The sequence below is a fragment of the Lemur catta genome, chromosome 21 (genome assembly GCF_020740605.2).
Source record: "Lemur catta isolate mLemCat1 chromosome 21, mLemCat1.pri, whole genome shotgun sequence".
NCBI lineage: Eukaryota > Metazoa > Chordata > Mammalia > Primates > Lemuridae > Lemur > Lemur catta.
Genome location: NC_059148.1, coordinates 33714758 through 33738782, shown reverse-complemented (window position 1 = coordinate 33738782; position 24025 = coordinate 33714758). Strand labels below are relative to the sequence as shown.

The 24025-nt window shown below is 63.1% G+C and overlaps 1 protein-coding gene across 1 annotated transcript in view; it reads left to right on the top strand.

Annotated features, from left to right (window-relative positions):
* The window catches only part of EEFSEC (eukaryotic elongation factor, selenocysteine-tRNA specific), a 112079-nt gene extending 88285 nt beyond the window's left edge, over positions 1 to 23794 (top strand). The window contains 2 exon segments of the mRNA XM_045534734.1: positions 6577 to 6733; positions 23288 to 23794. Of these exon segments, the coding sequence (XP_045390690.1) occupies positions 6577 to 6733; positions 23288 to 23478 (348 nt within the window). The 3' untranslated portion in view covers positions 23479 to 23794.
* Positions 23795 to 24025: the final 231 nt, after the last annotated feature.

Genomic DNA, 24025 nt, shown 5'->3' with positions numbered 1-24025 from the left:
AGAGCCGAGCACAGCGGCGCCTGCCGGGGCCCCAGGCTCGCCCGACCTCCTGCAGGTCTAAGACCCTGGGCCAGTCTCTTCTGGAAGTTTCCTCGCTGTGTCACGGCACAGGGTGAGGAGGAGAGCAACGCAGGTGACATGCCGGGTGCTGTCCCTGCTACCGAGCGTCCTTTCGGTCCAACGCTGGGCATCGTGATGGCTGCTGATTCGGTTTTGCCGCGTGCAAACACAGATCCTGGCTTCCCAGCCAGCGTGGTGGCAGGGACCTGCCCGGCTGTCACCCTGCTGAGACCCGGCCACCCCCCGGGGGGCCCCGGCACCCTGCTGGCGCCGGGCGGGGGACGGCCTCGGGGCTGGGGCTCGGTGGCCGGCGGCATCGGCCCAGCGGAGTGTAAACACGCAGACGCCACCAGGAGCGCTGCTGGCTTTGAAGTCGGGACTGGCGCTGGCTCCCGGCCCCCGGCGGTGCTGCGGTCCACTGCCACCAGCCCGGCCCCCGTGCCCAGGGCAGCGGGGACTGTGCCAGGCCCGCGCCCAGCCTCGGGCACAGCGTGGGCTCTTTGCCACCTTGCTGAGCGGGGCCAGCCCGGCAAGCCGTGCTGCGGTCTGGAACGTGACAGGGCCACACACCCTGTCCCCGAGGTCCCTGCCGGCCACCAGCTGGCCCTCGGCCTTCCTCCCGGCTGGCGGTGGCAGAGCTGCTGGCTCGGAGCCGCGCTCGGCTGCTGGGGTCCGTCGTTCAGTCCGTTTACGGACCCCTCGGCACTGAGCCGGGCACAGGCTCGGGGTGGCCCCGGGCGGGTCACTGTCCCCCCAGAACCTGCGTCTGCCGCTCTGGGAAGTCGGCGAGACACGCACACACGTGCCCAGGGCCAAGCGCGGGCCCGGCACGTCGTAGGTGCTCAGGAAAATGCCAGCGCCTTTTCCCTCCGTGAAAACGCAGCTGCCCCTGCTGTGCCCTGGGGCGGGGCGGGGGGGACAGCTGACGGGCGTCTTGCCCTGGGGTTGACACCTGCGGATTGTCACGAGCTTGAGCGTCACCCGTAGACTTTGGTGCCAGAAGTCTCACGTCCGCTGCAGAGCAGCCTTGGGAAGCGGGCGTCCGTGTTGTTTTTGCAGAAGAGGAGACCGAGGTTCAGAGTGACGGGGGCTGGGCGGAGGGGCTGGCCCCGTCCCCTGTGCTGGGGACGGATCGTCTGCGGCGAAATGTTTCCGGTGATACCAGGACGACCCCGTCCTCCCGGGGCCCCTGCCGGGATTCCCGGCGGCTTCCACGTGAGCCGGGAGCGTGTGGACGCCGCAGGCGCTGTGGGTGCGTTGGGGACCCAGGCGGCCTCTGAGTTCCCTCCTTGCGCGTCGCAGGACCGCCTCCGTGAGTCCAGGTTCTTGCCTTTGGGTGGTCATTCCGGTCTCCTAACACCGGCCCATTTCAGAAGAAGAGACTGAGGGTCAGAGAAGACCCCTGCATCAGATCACAGAGCCGTGAGAGGCAGGGTGGGAACTCGGACCCTCGGATCCCTTTCTCTCCCGCGCTCGTAGTCTTCCTCGCGGCAGGCCCGGCGCCCCGGCTCCGAGCTCCTTTCCGAGCCAGCCCTGCCGCCTTCGCTGGTGTCGTCGGTTCTGCGACTTGAACGAGAATCGTCGCTCCAGAGCTCGGGCCGCGCCCAAGCCCCGACGCATGTAATGGCATAATCACGGGCCCCGGTGGCCAAGTCCTCTCTCAAAGGCCGGGGGACAATGGGGACTCGCCTGGCGTGTGAGCCGGAGCCAGGACTGCCAGCGCGCTCAGCCTTTGACTGGAACAATGGGAGGCCCCACGCGGAGCCATTGTGACCCTGGCCGTCCCCGGGGGACCCGCCGCAAACTGAAACCCCCCCCCCCCGCGCGATGCGTCTACGCAGACAGCCCCCCTGCCTGGGGTCCGGGGCCCGTGGGCTCTGCAGAGGGAGCCCCGGGTTGCAGTGGCGCCTTGTCACACCCACTACAGCTGCGTGACTTCGGGCACGTCATTTACCTTGGCCGGGTGTCCCCTTCCTGGCGGGGCTTTTTGGGAAGATTGAGTAATGATGTCGGGGTGCTGGGTGGGAGGGCGGGGTGCAGGGGATCCAGAGAGTTCCCTCCGCTGCCCTCGCCTTCCCGCCCCCCCCCCCCCGGGGTGGCCGTGCCCAGGGTCCCAGGGTCCCACTCGGCCGCTCTGAAGTGTCGCCAGCCTCCCGAGACCACCCAGCGCTCCTGGCAGCCAGGGGACAGCCCGGCCCCTGTCCCCCCTCCGCGCACGCCTACTGCACCCCCAAACGCAACCGAAGACACACGAGCCCGCAGGGGGGCCCCCCACCCTCTCGATGCCGTTATTATGTCTTCTCTGCGAGCCATAAAACGACAACAAGAGTGACAGAGACTCCATCTCCGTCCCTTTGAACTTGAAATCCTTCCTGAGCTGCCGATCCAGCCCCGGAGGGACCCAGGGGAGGCCGGGCAGCCCCCCACCACCCCCCCGGCTCCGTGGAAGGTTGCAGAAAAGCCCCTCACCGTGCGCCTCAGCCCCGACGCTTAAGCAAACATTGTCCCTAGTGTAGGTCGCTGAACCGAAAGCCACACGGCAGCGGGAGGACGGGGCTGGCCGTCCCCTGGGTCGCACACAGGACAACGCTGCGATTTGGAAACCGCCGGAGGAAACGAGAAAACAGCAAAAAAAAAAAAAACAAAAAAACCAGCAACCCTGGCAGCCCTCAGCCCCCCCCGGCCCTGGTCCTTTGTTTATGTAGCACTTAAACCAACTCGGGGTCACCTCCGTCCGGCATGAAAAGGCCCCCGGAGCTTTTTGAAGTTTCGCCCCGAAGTTAATAAAATTAGTCTGCGCTTGGCGCAAGCTCCCCCGGCTCCGGGAAAGATGGATCCTTCGCTGTCTCGGTGGCATTTGGCTTTTTTTTTGTTTTGGAGACAGAGTCTGGCTCTGTCGCCCGGGCCGTGGCATCAGCCTCGCTCACAGCAGCCTCAACCTCCCGGGCTCAAGCGATCCTCCTGCCTCAGCCTCCCAAGTAGCTGGGACGACAGGCATGCGCCACCACGCCCGGCTCATTTTTTCTGTATATATTTTTAGCTGTCCAGGTAATTTCTTTCTATTTTTAGTAGAGATGGGGTCTTGCTATATTGTCCAGTCTGGTCTGCAACTCCTGACCTCGAGCGATCCTCCCGCCTCGGCCTCCCAGAGTGCCGGGGTGACAGGCGTGAGCCTCCGCGCCCGGCCTGATTTTTTTTTTTTTTTTAAGTTCATATTTTGGAACTGAAAGCAAAAGGCGGGGGCCGGGGGAGACAAGGCCTCGGAAAGGCTTCTGCAAGGCTGTTTTGCTGGAAGGTGGCTTGGTCACCCTGCAGCGTGGCCTCCGGGCCTGCTGCGTTACAGCGGGAGAGGTGACCGGCGTGGGGACCTGGATGGATGTGCCCGGATGTCTGTCCCCCCACCCGCCCACCCAGGAAGACGAGAGAGACCCGGAGCCGGAGCTGGAGGCTGGGTCACTCTGGGATGAATCGTGTCGCCCAACGACCCGTCACTTGGGTGGTTTATGGTCACCGTGGGCTCTGCCTCTCGCTGTCACGTGTGGGAGCCGTGGGACCGGGGCAGGGGACAGCACGTGCCTACAAGAGGGAGCGCCAAGCCGCGCCTGGGAAGGCTGGGTGGGGCCCCACGGCGCCCAGAGCGGGGACAGGCATCGCGGGCCAAGAGAAGACCACAGGGAGGGGACAGGCAGGCATGACACGGGGCATAAGGACACGGGGGCGGGGGGCTTGTGGTGATGGTGTCGCAGGTAGATGCGGACATCTCAACTTGATTTACTTTGAACACGCGCATGTCACTCGGGAGGCCGAGGCAGGAGGATCGCTGGAGCCCAGGAGGTTGAGGCTGCTGTGAGCGAGGCTGACGCCACGGCACTCTAGCCCGGGCGACAGAGCCAGACTCTGTCCCAAAAAAAAAAAGGAGGACAGACCACAGGGAGAAGGCCGCCTGTCACCTGCCAGCAGGATGTGCGATTGTTCACAGCTCCACACCCGCCCCCCGGCGGCCTCCCAGTGAACCGTCTGGGACGAGGGGACCAACATCACGGTCATGTTGTTGGGGATTTTGCTCTGCCGAGCACGCCTGCCACCGTCCCCCGTTTGCTCCTGGCAGGTGCCTTTTGCCAGGTGTCCCTCTGGGTGGCTTGGGACCCCCAGGGACTCCGCCTGTTTTTGTCTCTTGGCTGCTGTGATCCCGGAGGGGAAGTCCCTTTCCTCAGCCACTGTCGGTCCCCAAGGCCCTAGCGAAGGGCCCGGGACCCCGTCCTGCAGCCCCCGAGGGTGGCACGGGGGTCAGATCCAGCCTCACTCGCTGGCGTGTCCCCAGGGGGTCGCAGACGGGGGCCTTGGATGTCCCTGTGCTGCTGGGTAGCGGGTGCGAATGTCCTCTCTGATGTCTGTAAAGTCGGGATGAAAAGCCCGCATCTATAGGGGTGATGAGGGGGCCTGGGGGACCCCAATAATGCCCGGGCAGCGTGGGCCGAGGGGCCGAGGGGCTCCCGTGCTCCTGATAGCCAGCCGGCTAGTCACAGCGTCTAGTGACATCTAGACAGAGGGGGACCGAATGGCTTTGGTCGTGGGGGTGTGGAATGGCCTGGGATTGTCAGGTACCCCCGTGCCAGGCTGTTCTGGTCGGGGCTGGGGGGCTCTGGGGTCCTGCAAAGCCCAGGACGTGCCCTGCGGGGGACAGTGCCCAAAGCCTGGCAAAGTGACAAAGGCCACCCTGCACCATTGGGTTTGGGGACATCTGCCCGTGGTCTTCCCCGGGCAGGTGGGGGGGGTGGCAGCTCCATCCCCCTCTGTCCCATTCAGCTCGTGTCCCTGGACACCCCGGGAGGGGACAGGGACCCCCCCCAGGGAGTCCCACCCAGCGGGGGCCGCGTCCCCAAGGCCAAGGCTGCGGGTTCACGTGCGGGGACGAGGTCTGCGAGTCATCAAAGGGCTACGCGAGTGGGAATTAACGGTCCTTAGCGTCACTTGCACCCGATTCATTAATCACCGGGGGCAGGAGGGCCGGGACTCACCTTTTATCTGTCACTCTGCACTGGCCGGGACGGGATACGTTTTTCTGGAAGGTTCCCAGGGTCAGTGGAACCGTCTCTGCTTTGCAAGACAATCCGCCGGGGGCTCTCGGCCAACGCCCGGCGTCCCCGGCTGGGAGTGGGACATCGGCTGAGGCTGACGGTGGCTCGGGGCTCGGTCTCGTGGGGACCCGGCCACACGGGGGTCCGCGGGGGTCTCTGGCCCTAGATTGGAGCCACGTGCCCGGGGACCTGCATCCGCCAGCACCCCGGCGACATGCAGGAGGCCGGAGTTAGGGCAGGTGACACTCAGGGTCACCAGAAGCCAGCCGGCTTCCCTGGTGCGTGGCGGGGGAGTGGGCTTGGCCCTAAGACCCCCTGCCCTGACGCTGTCCCTGTCCCCGTGAGCCCCTTCCTGCTTGTGGCCTGGGTCTGGCCACCCCTCAGAGACACAAGTCCCTTGGGGACATGAGTGACGCCCATCCGTCCTCCCGGGCGCTGGCCTCCCCCGTCCTCATGGCTCGGCTGCCTTACGGCCTGGCGGAGCAGCGGCCGCTGGGTCCCTGAGTGGCGGGTGACAGCTGCCGCTCGGGGACGTGTCATTTTAAGTGCTCGGGGACAGCCAGGCAGGCTCGATCTCCTTGTCACCCCCTGTCCCGTCCAGCCGGGCCCTCGTCTCCCTCCTGCCTCTCCCTCCGGCCCCCCGTGACCCGTCCTCCAAGGAACCCTGGGCAGTTTCCGAGCACAAATCAGATTGTGTCATTGTCCCTCATTGTCCCCCCAAAAGGCCCCCTCTCTGCGGCTGCGCCCGGCTGGCAGGGACAGTCGAGGCCCCCACCCCCCACCCCGGGCTGGACGTCCGGGTCGCTCCCAGGTAAACACGCACGGCCAGCACCCTGTACTGTGTCACCTCCCCCCGGGGACAGGCAGGTGTGTGCGCAGGACGGATGCTTTTCGAGCAGGGGACCGGAGGGGTCACAAGGAACGTGCGCTTGCAGTTTGGGCCACATTGCAGAGCGCTTGTCACCGTGCGGCCCCAAGTTGGCCGTCGGTGGCAGGATCCGCAGAGCGGGGACGGTGGGGACAGGAGCCGGGCGGGGGACAGGGACGGCCACCTGGCAGTGCCCCGGGGCTGGAGCTGCCAGAGGCTGGCAAGAAAGGGAGTCGCGCTCAGCGAGCGCCAGGCTGGCTTTTCCGGGCACACGCGCGTCCCTCGTCTCGGCCCGGGCAGCCACGAGGACACACAGAGCAGCCAACGTCCCCTGCAGCAGGGCCCGGGGCCGGGGGGGGACAGGACGGGCCCTTGGTTACACGGTGGCGGCGGCAGCTGGTCCCAGACTCGTGCCCCGTCCCTGTGCGTTTATTGCGTTACCTGCAAGACCCTCAGGGTTCCTAGAGGCTGTCCCTCGGGCCACTTGTCCCCCAGGAGAGCCGGGGTGGGGAGGGACGGGAAGGCCAGGCACGCCGCACTAACGCCCGCTCTCTCCGCGGCTGGGGACAGGCCATGGACGACGGCAGCGTCATCGGCCGCTCGCTGTTCAAGAAGGAGACCAACATCCAGCTGTTCGTGGGGCTCAGGGTGCGGCTGTCCACCGGGGAGGTGGGTGTCATCGCCGGCGCCTTCGGCCAGAGCGGCAAGTTCAAGGTCCACGTGCCCGGTGAGTGCGGCGCGGCGCGGCCACCTGCTCCAGGGGACCCCGCCTGGGGACGCGTGGGGCCAAGGCCGGGGTTTTGAGTTCCACCGTTTGCCGTCCGCGGAGGAACCCGGGGACCAGAGTCCCAGCCCCTCTGGGACGTGGGGTGACATTGGTCTCACTGCGGGGGGGGTCAGAGGGGAGAGGAGGGGACAGGGCGGGCCTGGCCGTGCCCCCCGGGGGGACCCGCGGGGTCTCCAGGGCTGCGAGTCGCCGGCTTCTCTGGCTCAGTGGAGACCGCCGGGCTCAGGCCCCTGCCGAGTGGGAGCCGGGACTTGTCCGCGGCGGCTTGGTCAAGGGAGGGGACAGGCTGCCGGGTGGCGGCGGGGACAGAGACGGCGGCTGTGCCGGAGAGAGCCGTCGGGGAAGGCCCGTGTGTGGCCGCGGCAGTTGAGCAGAGAGGCCTGACCGCGGGGAAGGAGGGAGCCATGCAGGGTCCTTGGGGGAGAGCATCGCACAGAGAGAGGGGGAGGCAGCGCCGGGGGCCTGGGGCAGCGATGGCCTCAGGCAGCGTTTGCGGGCAGGAGTGCGCTGAGCATGAAGATACGTGGGGCGCAGGCCCAGGGGTCCCACCGTGTGCCTGGTGCCGTGACAGGGACCGAGGGCTCTGTGTGACCGTGAATGTGTCATGACCCCCTATGTGGGTTTTTTATTTTTTTTTTGAGAGATGGGGTCTTGCTGTGTTGTCCAGCCTGGCCTCAAACTCTTACGCTCAAGTGCCCTCCCCCCTCCCCCCACTCAGCCCCCCAAATACCGAGGACTGCAGGCTCGTGTCCCCAGGCCCTTTCGTCCCCCGACACTGGATGACAAACATCTGCAGACATGCGGCAAAATGGAAGCGTTTTGTAGGGACCACCGTCCCCCGGGTCACTCCGGGACTCGGGGGTTCATTCCGCGAGGGTGGAAAGGCCCCGGGGAGGTCTGGATCGGGGGGAGCAACGGGGACGCTGGTCATGTCTTCTTGGGGCAAGTCCCCTAAAGACAGGGTGTCGTCCCGGCCCCCCTGGGCGCCCGCCAGCTGGGTGACTAGCTCCCTGCCCCGCCCTGGCGGCCCGGCTGGGGACCCTCGCGTCCCCGACCCCTTCCGAAGCCCCGAGGGTCACCGGCCACATCGGCCGTCTCTGGGGGGGGCTCTTGGCTCCCTTTGATAACGGCACCCCAAGGCCTCTGCCACGCAGGGGTGGAGCCGGGGAGCGGGGGACAGTCGCCCCAGGCCCAGGGAAGGGGGCCATCGAATGTGTCCCTCTGCGGGGCTTGCTAGGGTCACGCTGACCCGTCCTCGACCCCCTCCCTCCAGCCCAAGGGGGACTCGGAGCCGCCCGGAGCGCGGAGGGGCGCGGCGTGGGGGGGGTGGCGGGGGGAGGGGTGCGGCGACGCGGGTCACATTCCTCTGCCGGGTCAGCGCCGGCCGGTTCGTCCTCCTGCTTTTCCTGTGTGGCTTTTGATGAAACGTCCCCCGCTCGGATGCCTCCCCCCTCCCCCCCCCAGCCCCCTCCCTGCCGGTTCCTCCCTCCCAACCTTCTAGAAGCACCTTCCTTGGGAAGGAACCTCCGGGAGGGAGTGCCGGGGACGATGGGGACACGAGGGCCACCGTACATGTCCTCGCTCTATAGGAACGTAGGCCTTGAGTGTCGGTCTCATTTTATGTCATTTAATTTTCACGTGAAACCCCCTGGTCACAAACCAGGCCCGTCGGGGCCGAGCAAAACACGCCCCTGGGGGGACCCGGGTTGGGCCCCTAGTGGCTTTGGGAGTGACATTTGGAGGTCAGGTTCGCAAGTCAGAGCCGAGCTGGAATAAACGGGGTGTCTTAGGGAGCCGTAGCCTCTCGGTGATCGGCCCCGTGCCGCCTGCCACCCAGGGAACATTCCAGAAAGCCTCGGAGGTCCCCGAGATTGGCTCGCCCGGCGTTTGCAGAATTGGTCCCTGCAAGGACAGGGCTGGTGGCAAGTTCTGGCAGGAGAGGGGGCCCCGAGAGTGGCATGAGGAATGCGCCGGGCGGTTTGACCCGGGCAGAGACTGTCGTCGGAGGAAGGTTCCGGGCAGGGGACAAGGAAGCCCTGGCTGCCGTCCAGCCACAGAAGGACCAGGCCAGAGGCTGAGGGGTCTTGCGCGCGACAGCCCTGAGTCACCTGTCACCTGCTCGAGGACAGACGCCGGCGAACGCGTGCGAGCGATTCTCTCTGCTGAAACGGTGTCTCCTACGTAAACCCAGAGTTCCCCAGCGGCATTGTCACCTGGGCCTTGTCAGGACGGGGCACGGCAGGGTGGCCCCATCTCGGGGGGGCCACTAGGTGCCCCCGAACCAGCCAGCCCACCCGGTTTTGTCCCGAGGTCGCCGGAATTCTCACTCGAGCCCCAGAACGGAGATCTCGGGTCCCGGTAGCTTGCGTTTGGGGTTCTCAGCTTTGGGTGATCTTTTTTGGGGGAGACAGAGTCTCGCTCTGTCACCCGGGCTAGAGTAGCTGGGACGACAGGCACGCGCCACCACGCCCGGCTCACTTTTTTCTCTATATTTTTAGCTGTCCAGCTAATTTCTTTCTATTTTTAGTAGAGACGGGGTCTTGCTACACTGCCCAGGCTGGTCTCGAACTCCTGCCCTCGAGCGATCCTCCCGCCTCGGCCTCCCCGAGCGCTGGGGCCTGCGGGGGCTGCGGGGGGCTCAGGCCTGTGCCCCCTGCAGACGGGGGACCCGCTGCCCGGCTCCAGGCCCGGTGACATCAACTCTCCCCGTTGCTCAGGAACGACTGGATGTTCTTTTGCACGCGACCTCCCAGCGCCGACTTGGGCCACCGCGTGTGGCCTCCCTGCGGGCACAGCCTCCAAGAGGCCACACGGAGGCCCCCGCGGAGCCGGGCCACCAGCCCCTGGGGTCCCCGCGTGCAAGTGGGCGTCTTCTGTGACATCATTCAGCCGAGAGGCTTCTAGAAACGCAGCAAAGAGCAAAAGCAAAACCGCATCGTGGTGCCAAAGGGAGGGGACACGGGAGCCCGGGCTGTGGGTGTCGTCCTGTCCCATAACCGGGTCCCCGAGACAATGGGCCATTAGGCTGCCTGTCCCTGGGGTGTCATCCGAGGGTGGCCAGCCCCCGCCGGCACCACATGGGACTTTTCCCGAGACAAGCCGGCGGGGCTGGAGCGCTGACACCCTTGGCGTGTCCTGCCACTCGGGGGGTGTCGGGGGACAGGGAACCTTCAGAGACCAGCAGGAGCTTTGGCGTCGGCAAGACCCGAGTTCGAATCCCGCCTGGAGTTTCACCTTTTCTGAGTCTCAGTTTACGCATCTGGAAAATGGGTTTTTTTGGGTTTTTTTTTAGGACCTTTTTTCCTCGTTCAGACCAGACGTCTCTGGTCCAAAGACCCCCACCCCACCCCCCGGCCCCGTGCCACGTCCTGAACCCAGAGCGGGGGACACGGGGAAGCTGGCACGAGGCCACCAAGTCCACCCTGCCCTCCCTCTGTCCCCGATGCCCCCCCCAGGCCGGCTGCTGTCCCGCTGCAGACTGGCCTGACTCAGACAGTGGCCCCCGCATGATGCTGGCTGTCCCCAAACATCTCGGTCCCTCCAGTCCCCCAGGGGAGCCCGACGCTGGCTTTGCGGGGGATGGCGGGGGGGTGGCATAGACACCCCTCGACCCCCCGAGGTGCGGGCGGACCCCACCCCCAGGCTGTCACCGGCCTTCCCCTGGCTTCTGTCCCGCACGGTCACCGGGCAGCCGGGGGAGGGGGGGGGGACTTTGCAGAACCGCTCGGCTGGGGGAAGGGAGAGGTGAGGGGTGAACTTGGAGGTTTGAGAAAATTCCTATAAAAATGAAAACAAACCATCCATCTCCGTCCCTCCCAGGCGCCTCCCCCGCCACGCTGCCCTCTGGGGACCCCTCTCCCACGTCGGTGGGGACGGCGGCTCTGCAACCTCATCCAGCCCGTGCCAGACCCCCACGGCCAGGCCAGCCTCCCGCGGAGGCCGTCCCCGACCGCCGAGAGCACAGATCGTTTTGGGGGGCGTCTTTTTTTTTACCGCCCGCCCCCCAAAAAAACGAACAGCCAACCTCCTCTCCCCCCACCCCGCCCTTTTGGCCATCGCGATTGTCAAAGTGACACGATGCTCATCGAGGGCCGGTCCCACTGATGTTTCTACCCAGCGTTGGAAACGAGGACAGTGATATCATAAATAGTCGTAGATGGGGAAGATGAGGGCAAGCCAGGAAAAATAATAATAATAATAATAATAATAATAACGATCATAATAACGTAATGAAAAGGGTTTTACAAGGCGGCCCGTCCGCGAAGATGGATGGGGTAACACGATATGTTAAAAATATCTGCAATTAATATAAACACAGCGCGGCGGACAGAAACCATCTGCCGGCCGGGGCAGGGTTGTGTGTCATCGTGGGGTAGCGCGGGGGGCGGGGGACGCTGCCGGGGGGCCGGGCGCTGTGGCCGTCGTGGCCTGGGGCCCCGTTGGGCCGACGTCTACCCTGGCAGCGGTCGCAGCGCCACGATCTGGGTCCGATTCCGAAGGAAGCAGCCGAAGGAGAGGGAAACTGAGGGCTCCCCGAGAGGAAGTATCTTCCTGGGGTCACAGAGGAGCCCCTCCGTGACCCCAGATGACGTGGGGGCCCCCCAGCTGTCCCCGCACACCCCACGGCTTCTCGATCCCAGCACCCCGGCAGGAAGTGTAGACCCGGGGACCCCTGTGGGTGAGTCACGTGGCCAGCGGCTTCTTCTCGCTCTTGCTCAGGCTGGTCTCGAACTCCTGTCCCCGCGTCCTCCCGAGGGGTGATGTCCACCCTCCTCAGCCGTGTTTTTGTGCATGTCCTGTCCGGGCCGGGTCCCCCAAGCGGCGTGGGTGGTTCATCGGTGTTTTAGGTCTTGATCAACTCGGTCCCACACTGATGCCAGCGTCGTTAGAACACTTACTGTTCTCTTTTCAGAACTTGCCGTTCTTGTTTACTGCATGTGACTGCTGTGTGTCGTCCCGTAGTCTGAATAACCCGCAGTCTACACGCCTGCTCCCTGACTTGGGGACACTGGGTCACTTCCACATTTGCGCCACGCAGAGCGGATTAAGAGAGTGCCTCTCGGTGGAGCTGGCAGACGGGGTGGCCTGGTGCCAGGAGACGTCCACCTGCAGCTGCAGCAAGGCACTGTCACGCGGTGGCACTGAGTCACACGCCTGTCCCCCTAGCCACGCCCGTGTCGTCTGACTTAGCATTTCCGGACAGTTCCACAGAGGCAGCCGAGTGATTTTCAGAGCAGCTCCCTCCCCCGAAGCTCGTGTTCAGCCTGATTTCTCGTAGACCCAGGATCAGCTCAGAATTCTAGATCTTTCCAGGAATCCTCGCCGCCTTCCCTGAGCCCCCCTCCCCCCACTGGTCCTCGGGCTGGGCCACTAAAGACCAACCCTGCAGTAGCCCGGCCCCGGGGACCAGCGGGGACCTCAGTGGAGCCCCCTGTGCCACCAGGCGCTGGAGTCCCAGGTCTGCTCACGCAAGCGTCGTTCCTCTCCGAGTGCCGGTCCTCGGCTCGGGCGGCCAGAGGGACGTCCCCAGGCCCTGTCCTCCCGGCGCTGCCCCGGGAGGGTGGTCAGACATGCTCCCAGGCGGGCGGGTGCTGCAGGAGACAACGCGGGACCTCTGAGGACGCAGCGTCCGGGGGACACGCTCGAGTCTGCAGGGCGAGCGAGCGCCAGAGAGAGCAACTGCGGCAGAAGTGTCTGTGCAAAGGCCCTGAGGCAGGGAGGAGCTGAGGAGAAGGGCCTGCGGCTGGGGCCTGACGCTGCGGAGGGTGCAGGTGGGGAGGGCGGCAGTTGGTGCGGAAAGAGACAGGAATCCCCCCCGGGCTGGTGGCAGTTGGGGACCCCGGGTGCCCTGAGCGTGAGCCTAAAGCAGCCTCTGCGTGGACCGCTGCAGGGGCGTGCCCGTGTCCGTGTGCATGGGCTTTTGTGCATGTGCATTTGTGTGCACGTGCATTTGTGTGCATGTGCATTTGTTACTGTGCATGTGCATGCGTGTGCATGCGCATTTGTGTGCATGTGCATGTGTGTGCCCGTGCATTTGTGTGTGCACGAGCTTTTGTGCACGTGCATTTGTGTGCATGTGCATGCGTGTGCATGTGCATTTGTGTGCATGTGCTTGCGCGTGCATGTGCTTGTGTGTGCATGTGCATTTGTGTGCATGTGCTTGCGTGTGCATGTGCTTGTGTGTGCACGTGCATTTGTGTGCCCGTACATTTGTGAGTGTGCACGAGCTTTTGAGCACGTGCATTTGTGTGCATGTGCATTTGTGTGCATGTGCATGCGTGTGCATGTGCTTGCGTGTGCATGTGCTTGTGTGTGCCCGTGCATTTGTGTGCCCGTGCATTTGTGCATGTGCACGAGCTTTTGTGCACGTGCATTTGTGTGCATGTGCATGCGTGTGCATGCACGTGTGTGCATGTGCTTGCGTGTGCCCGTGCATTTGTGCATGTGCACGAGCTTTTGTGCACGTGCATTTGTGTGCATGTGCATGCGTGTGCATGCGCATGTGTGTGCATGTGCTTGCGTGTGCCCGTGCATTTGTGCATGTGCACAAGCTTTTGTGCACGTGCATGTGTGTGCATGTGCATGCGTGTGCATGCGCATGTGTGTGCATGTGCTTGCGTGTGCCCGTGCATTTGTGCATGTGCACAAGCTTTTGTGCACGTGCATGTGTGTGCATGTGCATGCGTGTGCATGCGCATTTGTGTGCATGTGCATGCGTGTGCGTGCGCATTTGTGCGTGTGCACGAGATTGTGTGCACATGCATGTGTGTGCATGCGCATGTGTGTGCCCGTGCATTTGTGCATGTGCACGAGCTTTTGTGCACGTGCATGTGTGCATGCGCATGCGTGTGCCCGTGCATTTGTGCGTGTGCGCGAGATTGTGTGCGTGTGCACGCGTGTGCGCGAGCTTTCGTGCGCGCGGTGAGGCTCCGACAGGAGGGAGGTGAGCGGGAGGCCAGCTCCCTGGCGGGGCCGCCGTTAAAGCATCCGTAAAACTTTTACTGCACTCGCCACCCTTCCAGATAAATATTTTTGCGACTTTATGGGCTTGTTTTAGGGTCCCGAGCTTAATCGTGGCTTTGTAGCCGCCTTTTAAAAATTAAAAAAAAAATAAAAAATTGAATATCGTTTTGGCCAAAGGAGCCCCCCGCCCCGCCTGCCCCCCACCCCACCCCTGTCCGCGGCGGCCTGAACTCTGAGCTAGGAAAGCCCCTGCCCTTCCTCCCTCCGTAGGCTCAGGGCTGCTCGAGGGGGGACCTGGAAAAGGGGGGGGACAGAGAAGAAGTCACTCTGCCCTCCTCCCTCCTGTCCCCCTCCACCCCCACCCCTGTCGCGTGCTTCAACTCTCATTTATCCGGCAAACGTGGGTTGTTAGAGGAGGTAGCATCTTCCCCGGTGCACCGGGTGGGAGGCAGGGCCAGGGCTGGGGACAAGTGCAGCAGGAAGGACCCCGAGGGGCACGTGGGGGACACAGCCGGGGACGGAGACGGAGGAGGGTGTGAGCCGGGCACAGACCCCTCAGCCCTGCTAGGAGGCCTTGGGCGGCTGGGATAGGAAGGGGCAGGACCCAAGGCGCCCGGGGACCTCTGAGACCTGTGTCCCTTGGCCACTGTGTCTTGGGACGTGGAAGGGGTCGGAGCGTCACCAGAGAAGGGGCTGGAACATGCTGGGCTCAGCTTTGTCCCGTGAGAAGCGTGACCCGGGCTGTTATTCGATGTCATCCTGAAGGCGGGAAGGGCCACCCCCCACCCACATCTCTGACTCGTCTCGTGGCTCCGCCTCCTTCACCCCGTCCCTCCCACACCCGGCTCGGCACCTACACAGAGTAGGCGCCCAGTGTTTTCTTTCTTTCTTTCTTTTTTTTTTTTTTTTTGAGACAGAGTCTGGCTCTGTCACCCGGGCTAGAGTGAGTGCCGTGGCGTCAGCCTCACTCACAGCAGCCTCAACCTCCCGGGCTCAAGCGATCCTCCTGCCTCGGCCTCCCGAGTAGCTGGGACTACAGGCATGCGCCACCACGCCCGGCTCATTTTTTCTATATATATTTTTAGCTGTCCAGATAATTTCTTTCTATTTTTAGTAGAGATGGGGTCTTGCTGCATTGTCCAGTCTGGTCTTGAACTCCTGACCTCGAGCGATCCTCCCGCCTTGGCCTCCCAGAGTGCTGGGGTGACAGGCATGAGCCACCGCGCCCGGCCCAGTGTTTTCCATTAAATGAATGAACACACAGCGCGACCTCAGACAAGTCTCTGAGCTTCTCCAAGTGACAGTTTTTCCTTCGTCTCTAAAGCAACCGGTGATGTCATGCTCGTTACTTCCGGAAGGCCAGCGATGAACTTGTCACCGAGCCTGAGCTTTGGGGATCTCGGGACACCAAATGCCCGTCTGTTTCCCCAAGAGGCAGAAGAGCCCCCGCCCCTGCTGGGTTGGGGTGGCCTCCTCTGGTGACCCCCAAAACTGTTTCTATTTGGAAGTTTTGTTCCAGGGGGTGTGGCAGGGCTCCCCGTCTCTCTACCGACACCGTGTGGCCCACTTCAGAGACAGGGAGACTGAGGTTCGGGACACTGTCCCCCGACGCACCCCACGGAGCCAGGCACCTTCCCGTGGTCCTGGGACAGCTGGCTGGGGGTGCTCGGAGCCGAGACCTCTGCACCTCGCAAGACTTGGGGTCACCGTTGCCCAGACGTAAAAGAACCGGCAGCCAGCCACGACGTCAGATCTGAGTCTGGGGCCACAAAAGAGAGGCAACGTGGCCCAGAGAGTGTTCTGGAAGGAAGGGCACTCGGTACCCGTCCGCAGCTGTGCTTGGCCGGCACTGGGCCAGCAGAGGGGACACGGGGAACCCGGGGCTGGTGGCAGCGAGTGATAAGCCCAGTTGCAGCGTGAGGTGCTCGGGGCTGCAGGGAGGAGGCCGGGCACAGGCGTAGGGTCACTGGTGTCAGGTCACTTGCTGTGTGCCAGGCCCTGCCCCACGTGCCCACGCTCAGCCCGAGCTGCCGACCCTGCAAGTCAGGAAAGGGGACACTGTGGATTCTGCAGCTGGGGCCCCGTGACACTGTGACCCCTGCCTGTCCCCATCAGCGAGGGGACAGCCAGCACCGGGCACGGGGCTGCTACACTAATCAGCTCGCCCCATACGGGCTCCAGAAAATGACTGGTCCCCGAGCCTTTGTTGCCCTTCATTATTCTGCATGAGTTGTTTTTTTTTTTTTTCCCCAAGTCATAAATAAAAATGACATTTTTTTAATATGTGAAATTTTTTTTTTTTTTTTTTTGAAGAAGACTTTTATTGTCAACAAGCTCTTCCCTTTTAAAGCACTTATGTGAGTTTCTGCTCCAGGTATTTTAATTGGAGATTAACTGCCCTTGAGGAGCGTGCACGTTTGGGGGGTGAGTGTTTGGAGTATTCCAAGGCGGCGCCCGCAGGAGCGGTGGGGACAGTGGTGTCCCATGGGGGGGTCCCCGGGAACTGTGCCCCCCCCCCACCACGGCTAGCATTGAGGGCCCGTCCAAGGAGGAGGAGGAGGAGGAGGAGGGCTGCCTGGAGGAGGCCGCCCTGCCCACATTCAAACCTGCCCCGGGCCTGGACTGAAGAGCCACCAGGTCGCCGAGCTGCACAGAGCCTGCCGGAACAATGTCCCCAGAGGCGTGTGCGTGTTTGCACGTCACGGACCAACACGGCAGGCCGAGAGGCAGCCGTCAGCGGTCCCGAACGAGAGGACAGAGCCGGCCCCTGTCCCCCAGCTCCAGCCACTTGGAGAAGAACTTGGGGCTTGTCCAGGCAGCCATGGGGACGCACGATCACTTCTCTGCCACCAGCCGTCTGCGTGGCCTTGGCCAAGCCAATCCGCACACCTGGGCCTCAGTTTCCACCTCTGGGCGTTGGAGTGGATGCTATACGCTTGTCGCGCGAGTTGAGACACAGAACGGACTTTTTTTCTGGCCGTCTGGGGACACGCAGTCGCCGGCCACGCAGAGCCCCGGTTGGTCAGGGAGAGACTCACGTGCCTGAGCTCATTTCGGGCTGCACGGCTGGAAGGTGCCCCCCCCCACCCAAGCGGGGCTGGTGGCAGTTGGGGACCCCGGGTGCCCTGAGCCTGAGCCTCAAGGTGATCTCTGATGGCTCTCAGCGGTGCAGAGACCCCCGGCCACCCCTGCACCCGGAGGTCCAGGCTCCTTCCGGAAGGATCAAGAACTTGACAACAGGCCGGGCGCGGTGGCTCACGCCTGTCACCCCAGCACTCGGGGAGGCCGAGGCGGGAGGATCGCTCGAGGTCAGGAGTTCGAGACCAGCCTGAGCAAGAGCGAGCCCCCGTCTCTACTAAAAATAGAAAGAAATTAGCTGGACAGCTAAAAATATATATAGAAAAAATGAGCCGGGCGTGGTGGCACATGCCTGTCGTCCCAGCTACTCGGGAGGCTGAGGCAGGAGGATCGCTGGAGCCCAGGAGTCTGAGGCTGCTGTGAGCGAGGCTGACGCCACGGCACTCTAGCCCGGGCGACAGAGCCAGACTCTGTCTCAAAAAAAAAAAGAACTTGACAGCAAACTTTCCTCCCCGGCGCCCGCCCCTCCCTCTAAATAACGGAGCCTCCGCCTGAATTCTCAAGACCGAGTCGTTTCCTGCCTGTTCTGGAACGATTTTCATTCTCTGCCTTAAAAAAAAAAAAAAAAAGGAAAACAAAAGAAAATCCCTCCTTCCCCCCTGCACCCCCACCCCGCACCCCGCACCCCCTGCACCCCCCGATCCGAAAAGCTCTGAGCGCATTACAATTTCAATTTCCACGGCACGGGCAAAAGATTTCTGCAAAGGGGCCTTTTTTGTTTTTGAAGAATTCATCGTCGCCGCTAAGAAGCTTAATATAAATTAAAGGAGGAATTAGGCGACATGAAGACATCAAAATGTGGGTGCTGGGGGGGCCCCCCCCGAGAGCGTCCGGACGCGCGCGTGGGTTCAGCAGGGCCCCCCCCCGCTCGTCGCCCGCCTCCCCCCCTAATTCCTTTTGTTGCGGGGACAGCGGAGGACAAGTCTGAGAAAAAGTTAATCGCCTAATCTTGTTAAAGCAAATTGCATCTTTGTTTACATACGGGAAGAGAAGGAGGGAAACCGAGGGAGCCGGCGCCCCCCCGCCCCCCGCCCAGCCCGAGATGGGTAAACCGAGGAAAGCACGGAAGGACTGGGCTTGACAGAGAGGCGGCAGGCGGATTGCAAAGTCACTGTCCCTGGCCGGGCGCGGTGGCCCTCGCCTGTCACCCCAGCACTCGGGGAGGCCGAGGCGGGAGGATCGCTCGAGGTCAGGAGTTCGAGACCAGCCTGGGCAATGTAGCAAGACCCCCTGTCTACTAAAAATAGAAAGAAATTAGCTGCACGACTAAAAATATATAGAAAAAATGAGCCGGGCATGGTGGCGCATGCCTGTCGTCCCAGCTACTCAGGAGGCTGAGGCAGGAGGATCGCTGGAGCCCAGGAGTCTGAGGCTGCTGTGAGCGAGGCTGACGCCACGGCACTGTAGCCCGGGCGACAGAGCCAGACTCTGTCTCAAAAAAAAAAAGACAAAGTCACTGTCCCTGCTCCTAGAAGGGGTCTAAGGAGGCTGAGCAGGAAGGGAGGTGACTGGTGTCCGGGCTGTCCCTTCCCCGCAGCCGGGGCTTCTCTCTCTGAGCGAGCGTCGTCACACCGGCCTGTCCTCTGGGGCCTCTCTGTGTCCCCGTCCAGCGGAGGAGCCGGGTCTGTGTCGTCACAGCTAAGCCCTGCCACGACCACCGTGGAGCCGTGGAAACACATCGTACCTCGACGCTCCCGGCAGGTCACATGCACGATGAGGGTTGTCACCTGCCTGCCAAGCCCCGTGCGCGGGAGGGCTGCTGCCACCCATGGCGGTTTAGTCCCCGTTGCCGTCACCCCAGCCCGGCACCGATCGTGTCCCCCTCTGCTCCCCAGCCGTCCATCCGTCCGTCATCACCAGGGCGCTGTCCCCAGATAGAGCCCCCTGTCCCTTGCTCCAGCCCCTCCAAAACTGCCTGTCACCACAAGGGCAAGTGCTGAGTGGCTCGAGGGGCCCCAGTCCCCCGGTGACCCCCAAGCTGCCTGCAAGGGTCCGGTTCCCACCGGGGCGTCCAAGCCCCCCACCCGGGTGGCCCTGGCATGAAAGCACCGCCGGGGATGGCAGGCAGTTCGCCGGCCTTTGATGGCCGTGTCACAGCGGCCGTGTGGCCGAGGCTCGGGAAACGGTCCCCTTCCCACATTCCTCCCCGATGACGCCCGGTCCCCGAGCATTGTGCCTTTGTGTGGCGCTGGCACTCGGGGCGAAGGGGCCAGCCCGGCCCTGGGAGCGTGTCCCTGCCCCCCCCCCCCAGCGGCTGGACCAGAGTGGGACGGGCTCGGGGCCCCGCGTGGGGTCTCGTGGCTGCAGGGTGACGCGGGTTGGGGACAGACAGGGAGGCAGCTGCTGGTGGCACCGCTGGGCCTTGAATGCCGGCGAGAGCCCGGACACGCGTCCTAGCGCCGTCCCTCGGGGCAGCCGGGCAGGATGGGGGGGGGGGGACGCCTCGAGGTCACGGCTCATGATGGCAGCAGCGGTGACATTGGGGACCTTGATCTTCCGGCGTCCCCTGGCCCCTTCCTTCCCGGGCCGCCGTCTCAGGCTGCTTGTCTGGGCCGAATTCCTGGAAGCGGCTTTCTGGGTTCACACCCGTGACCACCTGGGGAGTGTCCCTCGCAGGCTGTCACCAGCCGGCGCCTAAACACCTGCCACTTGGGTCCTTGGGGAACCAGAGGTTCCCCCCCCCTCAGCCCCGCGCTTGCCCGGAGAGTATCCGCGAACGGCCGGTGGGAGCCAGCGACTGCTCTAGGCGCCGGGCTTTCAGCAGCACGTAGACACAAACCCCCGCCACGGCGGCGGGACGTGTCATTTTAGCCGACGCGGAGGATGACAAACGCCAAAATGAGGAAACGGTCGAGTCCGTTAGAAGGTGATAAGGAACAACCGGGGCGTGGCAGGGGACCCGGGGGACGAGGGGGGTGCGGTTTTACGCGAGGCCGTCACGAGGGTCTGGCTGGGAGGTGACGTTTGCACGGCGGCTGGAAAGACGTGGGTCCCAGCAGGGCTCTCCGGAGGGTCCCCGCGGAACAGGGTGGCCCCGACAGGCCTGTAGCAAGTGGACGGGGAATCCGCGCTCAGCCCTGTCCCCTCCCGGCCACCTCCACGTGCCCCCCGCTGACCCCGACGCGGCCCCCGGTCCCCACAGAGCCCAGCACACGGGGCGCCATGTGGACGCGGTGAGCTGGGGTCACCCTAGAGCCCACACGCTTGGGCCCCACCCCCCGCGGGACGTGGCACTCGAGTCCCCTCCCCACCGGAGCAGTCCCTCGGCCCCCTGGGGACACGTCAGTCCCTGCTGTGTCTCCGATCGCCAGGATCACGCGGCTGGCGTGTCTGCTCACCCCGGAGACGTGACCGAGGCCCCGGTCTGCCTGTCCCCAAGTGCAAGACCCGCGGCAGGTTGGGAGAAGCCCACCGTGTGGCCCCGGGGCCATGCACCGCCCTTCGCTCTGTTTGCCACCCGACTAAGACAAAAAGGCCACCGAGGCAGCAGAGCAGCTCCCGGTGACATTTGCCACAGATTGAGGCAGGCGGGCGGGTGTCCCGTGGCTGGGCTCGCCGGGCGTTGGTCCCCGAGCCGGAGCCGAGGGCCACCAGCCTGCGCGTCTCGGGGCAGCAATTAAGCGGCCACCTCCCTGCCGGTCCCCAGATAGGTTTTCCGGCTCTGCCCGGCGAGGAATGCATTGTTGTAACGAGACCCGTCGCGGCCGAGATGGGCGGCAGATTGGGCCACGCCTGTCTCCCCGGCCGTCAGACCTCCTGGCCACCCGTGCCATTTGTCAGGGTCTGGTGCCAGCCACCTTCTCTGTTTGCAGAGGGAGGCCGGGCTCCGATTCGGGGACTCAGATACCTGCCGGGCTGGCGCTGGCTCAGGGGGGGCTGGCCGGGCGTCCCCCCGACTCCCCCCATGTCACGCCCTGTGCCCCATCTCGAGGGTAGGGCACGTCCCCTGGGTGCGGGGCCTGCGGTCACACGCCACTCGGCCTCGCTGCCTACAAGGGGCGGTTCCCCGGTGCCAGTCCCGGGGCCCGCGGTGTCACGTGCCCCCTCTGGCAGGCATGCGGGGGACAGCTTGGCCCCCGAGCCCCGTTAATACCAGCTGGGGGTCCCCATCTTCCCAGGGAGTCCAGGCCTTAGATGGCTGCTCTTCTGTGCCACAAGGCAGGCTGTCCCCGACCGACCCTGGGGAGGTCTCCTTCTTCCAGCGTCCTGGTCACCTTTTTAGACACCCAGAGCTCACAACCCGCATTCCCCTTCGGAAGCATCGTCACAAGCCCCACGGGGCCCCCAGCAAGCCGCTGCCCTCTTGGGGGGCCCTTCCTCTCGGCTGTAAAGAGGTGGCCCGTGTCTTCAGCTAGAAATAAGGAGCACAGCCCCACCACCCAGCGCCCTACCCCAGTCTGGTCGATGTGACAGGACAGGGTCCTCTGGCACCAGAACTTGCCGTCTGGGCCCCACGGCTGGCTCATCTTCCCAGGGGGACAGCGAGCCCCCAGGCAAGACTGGAAAAAGAGGGACATCCTCGAGGTACTGGCGGGCACAGTGGCATCAGTGCCCTGAAGCGTGCGGGGACAGGGGTGTTCTGCCTGTGCCTCCACCCGACTTCCTACCAGCTCCGGAATGCTAAGCCCACTGGCTTCTGCAGCCCTTTTGTGCACATGAGGTGTTGGGGGATGCAGAGGCTGCCAGGACCGGTCACTCAGCAAGCAGGGCGTGGCTGGCTCTCATCCCTACTTGTCCCTCAGCAGGACGTGTAGGCTGCGTGCCCATCTTGTCCCAGGAGCTGCCACCCCCTGGGTTTCCCTGCCCCCTGCCATCCTCCCAGTGCACCCTCAGCCCTATGAGCTTGTTCCCTCCGGGACCCCAGCAGGGCCACGGGGCTCGCAGCTGGAGTGGCTCGTCCCAGGGGTCGGACGGCTCCGGGGCCTGGGTCCACCCTCCTCCCACAGCCCCCGCCCCTGCGCTCGGGGCGACCAGCCCGGTGGTCTCACCCCGCCAGTGACCCACGCAGAAGCTGCATTTGCTGCCACCAATCAGATTCCTCCCACCGAGCACAGAAAAGACAGATGCTGTGTGATGTCACTTGTGTGTGGCATCTAAAAAATACCTAACTCCTAGAAACAGAGTAGAACGGTGGCCGCCAAAGGCTGGGGAGATGTTTCTCGAAGGGTGCAAAGTTTCGGTTCAGAGGAGCGAGGGCAGGGGGTCTCTTGTACAGCGTGGCGACTGTAATTAATAATAATATATATTGTACTTGGAAGTGGCAAAGGGGATAGGTCTTAAATGCTCTCATTTCCAAAATAAGTATGGCGACGAATGCTAATTCTTTTGGTCTCTTCGTTCCACGATGCACACGGACATCAAAGCATCACGTTGGATGCCACAAATAGATATAATGTGTCGCTTGTCGATTACAAAAGCCACAAATATATACAATGTATCGCTTGTCAATTACAAAAGCCATAAATATATACAATGTATCCCTTGTCAATTACAAAAGCCACAAATACATACAACGTATCGCTTGTCAATTACAAAAGCCACAAATACATACAGTGTATCCCTTGTCAATTACAAAAGCTACAAAGACATACATTGTATCGCTTGTCAATTACAAAAGCCACAAATACATACAATGTATCACTTGTCAATTACAAAAGCAACAAATACAATGTATCGCTTATCAATTACAAAAGCCAAATACATATAATGTATCGCTTGTCAATTATAAAAGCCACAAATATATACAACGTATCGCTTGTCAATTACAAAAGCCACAAATACATGCAACATATCGCTTGTCAATTGCAAAAGCTACAATCACATGCAACGTATCGTTTGTCGATTACAAAAGCTACAAACACATCGTATCGCTTGTCAATTACAAAAGCCATGAACACGTACAACCTATCACTTGTCAATTACAAAAGCCACAAATATGTACAATGTATCCCTTGTCAATTACAAAAGCTACAAAAACATACACTGTATCGCTTGTCAATTACAAAAGCCACAGATACATACAATGTATCCCTTGTCAATTACAAAAGCTACAAATACAACGTATCGCTTGTCAATTACAAAAGCCAAATACGTACAATGTCTCGCTTGTCAATTACAAAAGCTACCAACACATACACTGTATCGCTTGTCAATTACGAAAGTGAAACAGACGAGCCCGAGAGAAAGGGCCACTCAGCCTCGCATCTAAGTCGAGTCCAAGGCTGAAGTCTGTCGTGCGCCAGGCTGGACAGAGGGACCAAGTGACAGGACAGAAGGCGCCGGGGCTCAGGCTGGTCGTCTGGGGAGGGAGGTGCAGGGTGGCAGGGGGCAGGCAGGGAGGTCCCGCGAGTGCCCGGGGTGTGGCAGCGACAGGCTGTGCTCTGTGCCTTGCAGGTGGCCTCAGCCCCGAGTCCAAGAGGATCCTGACGCCGGCCCTTAAGAAGCGGGGACGCGCGGGCCGCGGGGAGGCGGCCAGGCAGGACGAGGGCGCGGAGCGGACGGAGCCCCCCCAGCATGTGACGCTCAGCCTGTCTTTCAAGCGTTACGTCTTTGACCCGCACAAGCGCATGGTCCAGTCCCCCTGAGCGCCCCGGGGGTCCCCACTCATACCCAGCCGCCCGCCTGGGCTTGGGGCTCGGGCCCAGTGAGACCCTGGGGATGGGGCACAGTGGGAGATGTCACGGAGACCAGGAGGGGCTGTCACTTGACCCCCCAGTGCCCTTCCACCCAGGACAGCCACCGACCGAGCCTGCCCGGGAAAGGGCTGTGGCCCAGGGTGGGGGGCTGGTGCCCGGTCTCCCACTGTGCCCCAGCCTCTCTGGCCGTGGGTGGGCTCACCTCGCCCCCTGCCCCCAGGAGGACAGGCGCCCTGCAGCGACAAATAAATGTCCCACGTCCCCAGCCCGCTGTGCCTGGTGCTTCTCTCTGTTTCCGGTTTCACGGGGGCCCTGAGCCCTCCCAGGGACGTCTGCAGGGGAAATGGCAGGGGGGTCCCGGGGCCGGGGAGGGACTGAGACTCAGAGCCCCATGGGCTGCGGGCGTCTGCAGAGGACCCGGACTCCTGGGTCCCACTTGGGGGGTCCTGGTGGGGGTCTTGGGCTTGAGGAACAACAAGGATTCTCCAGGCAGCTG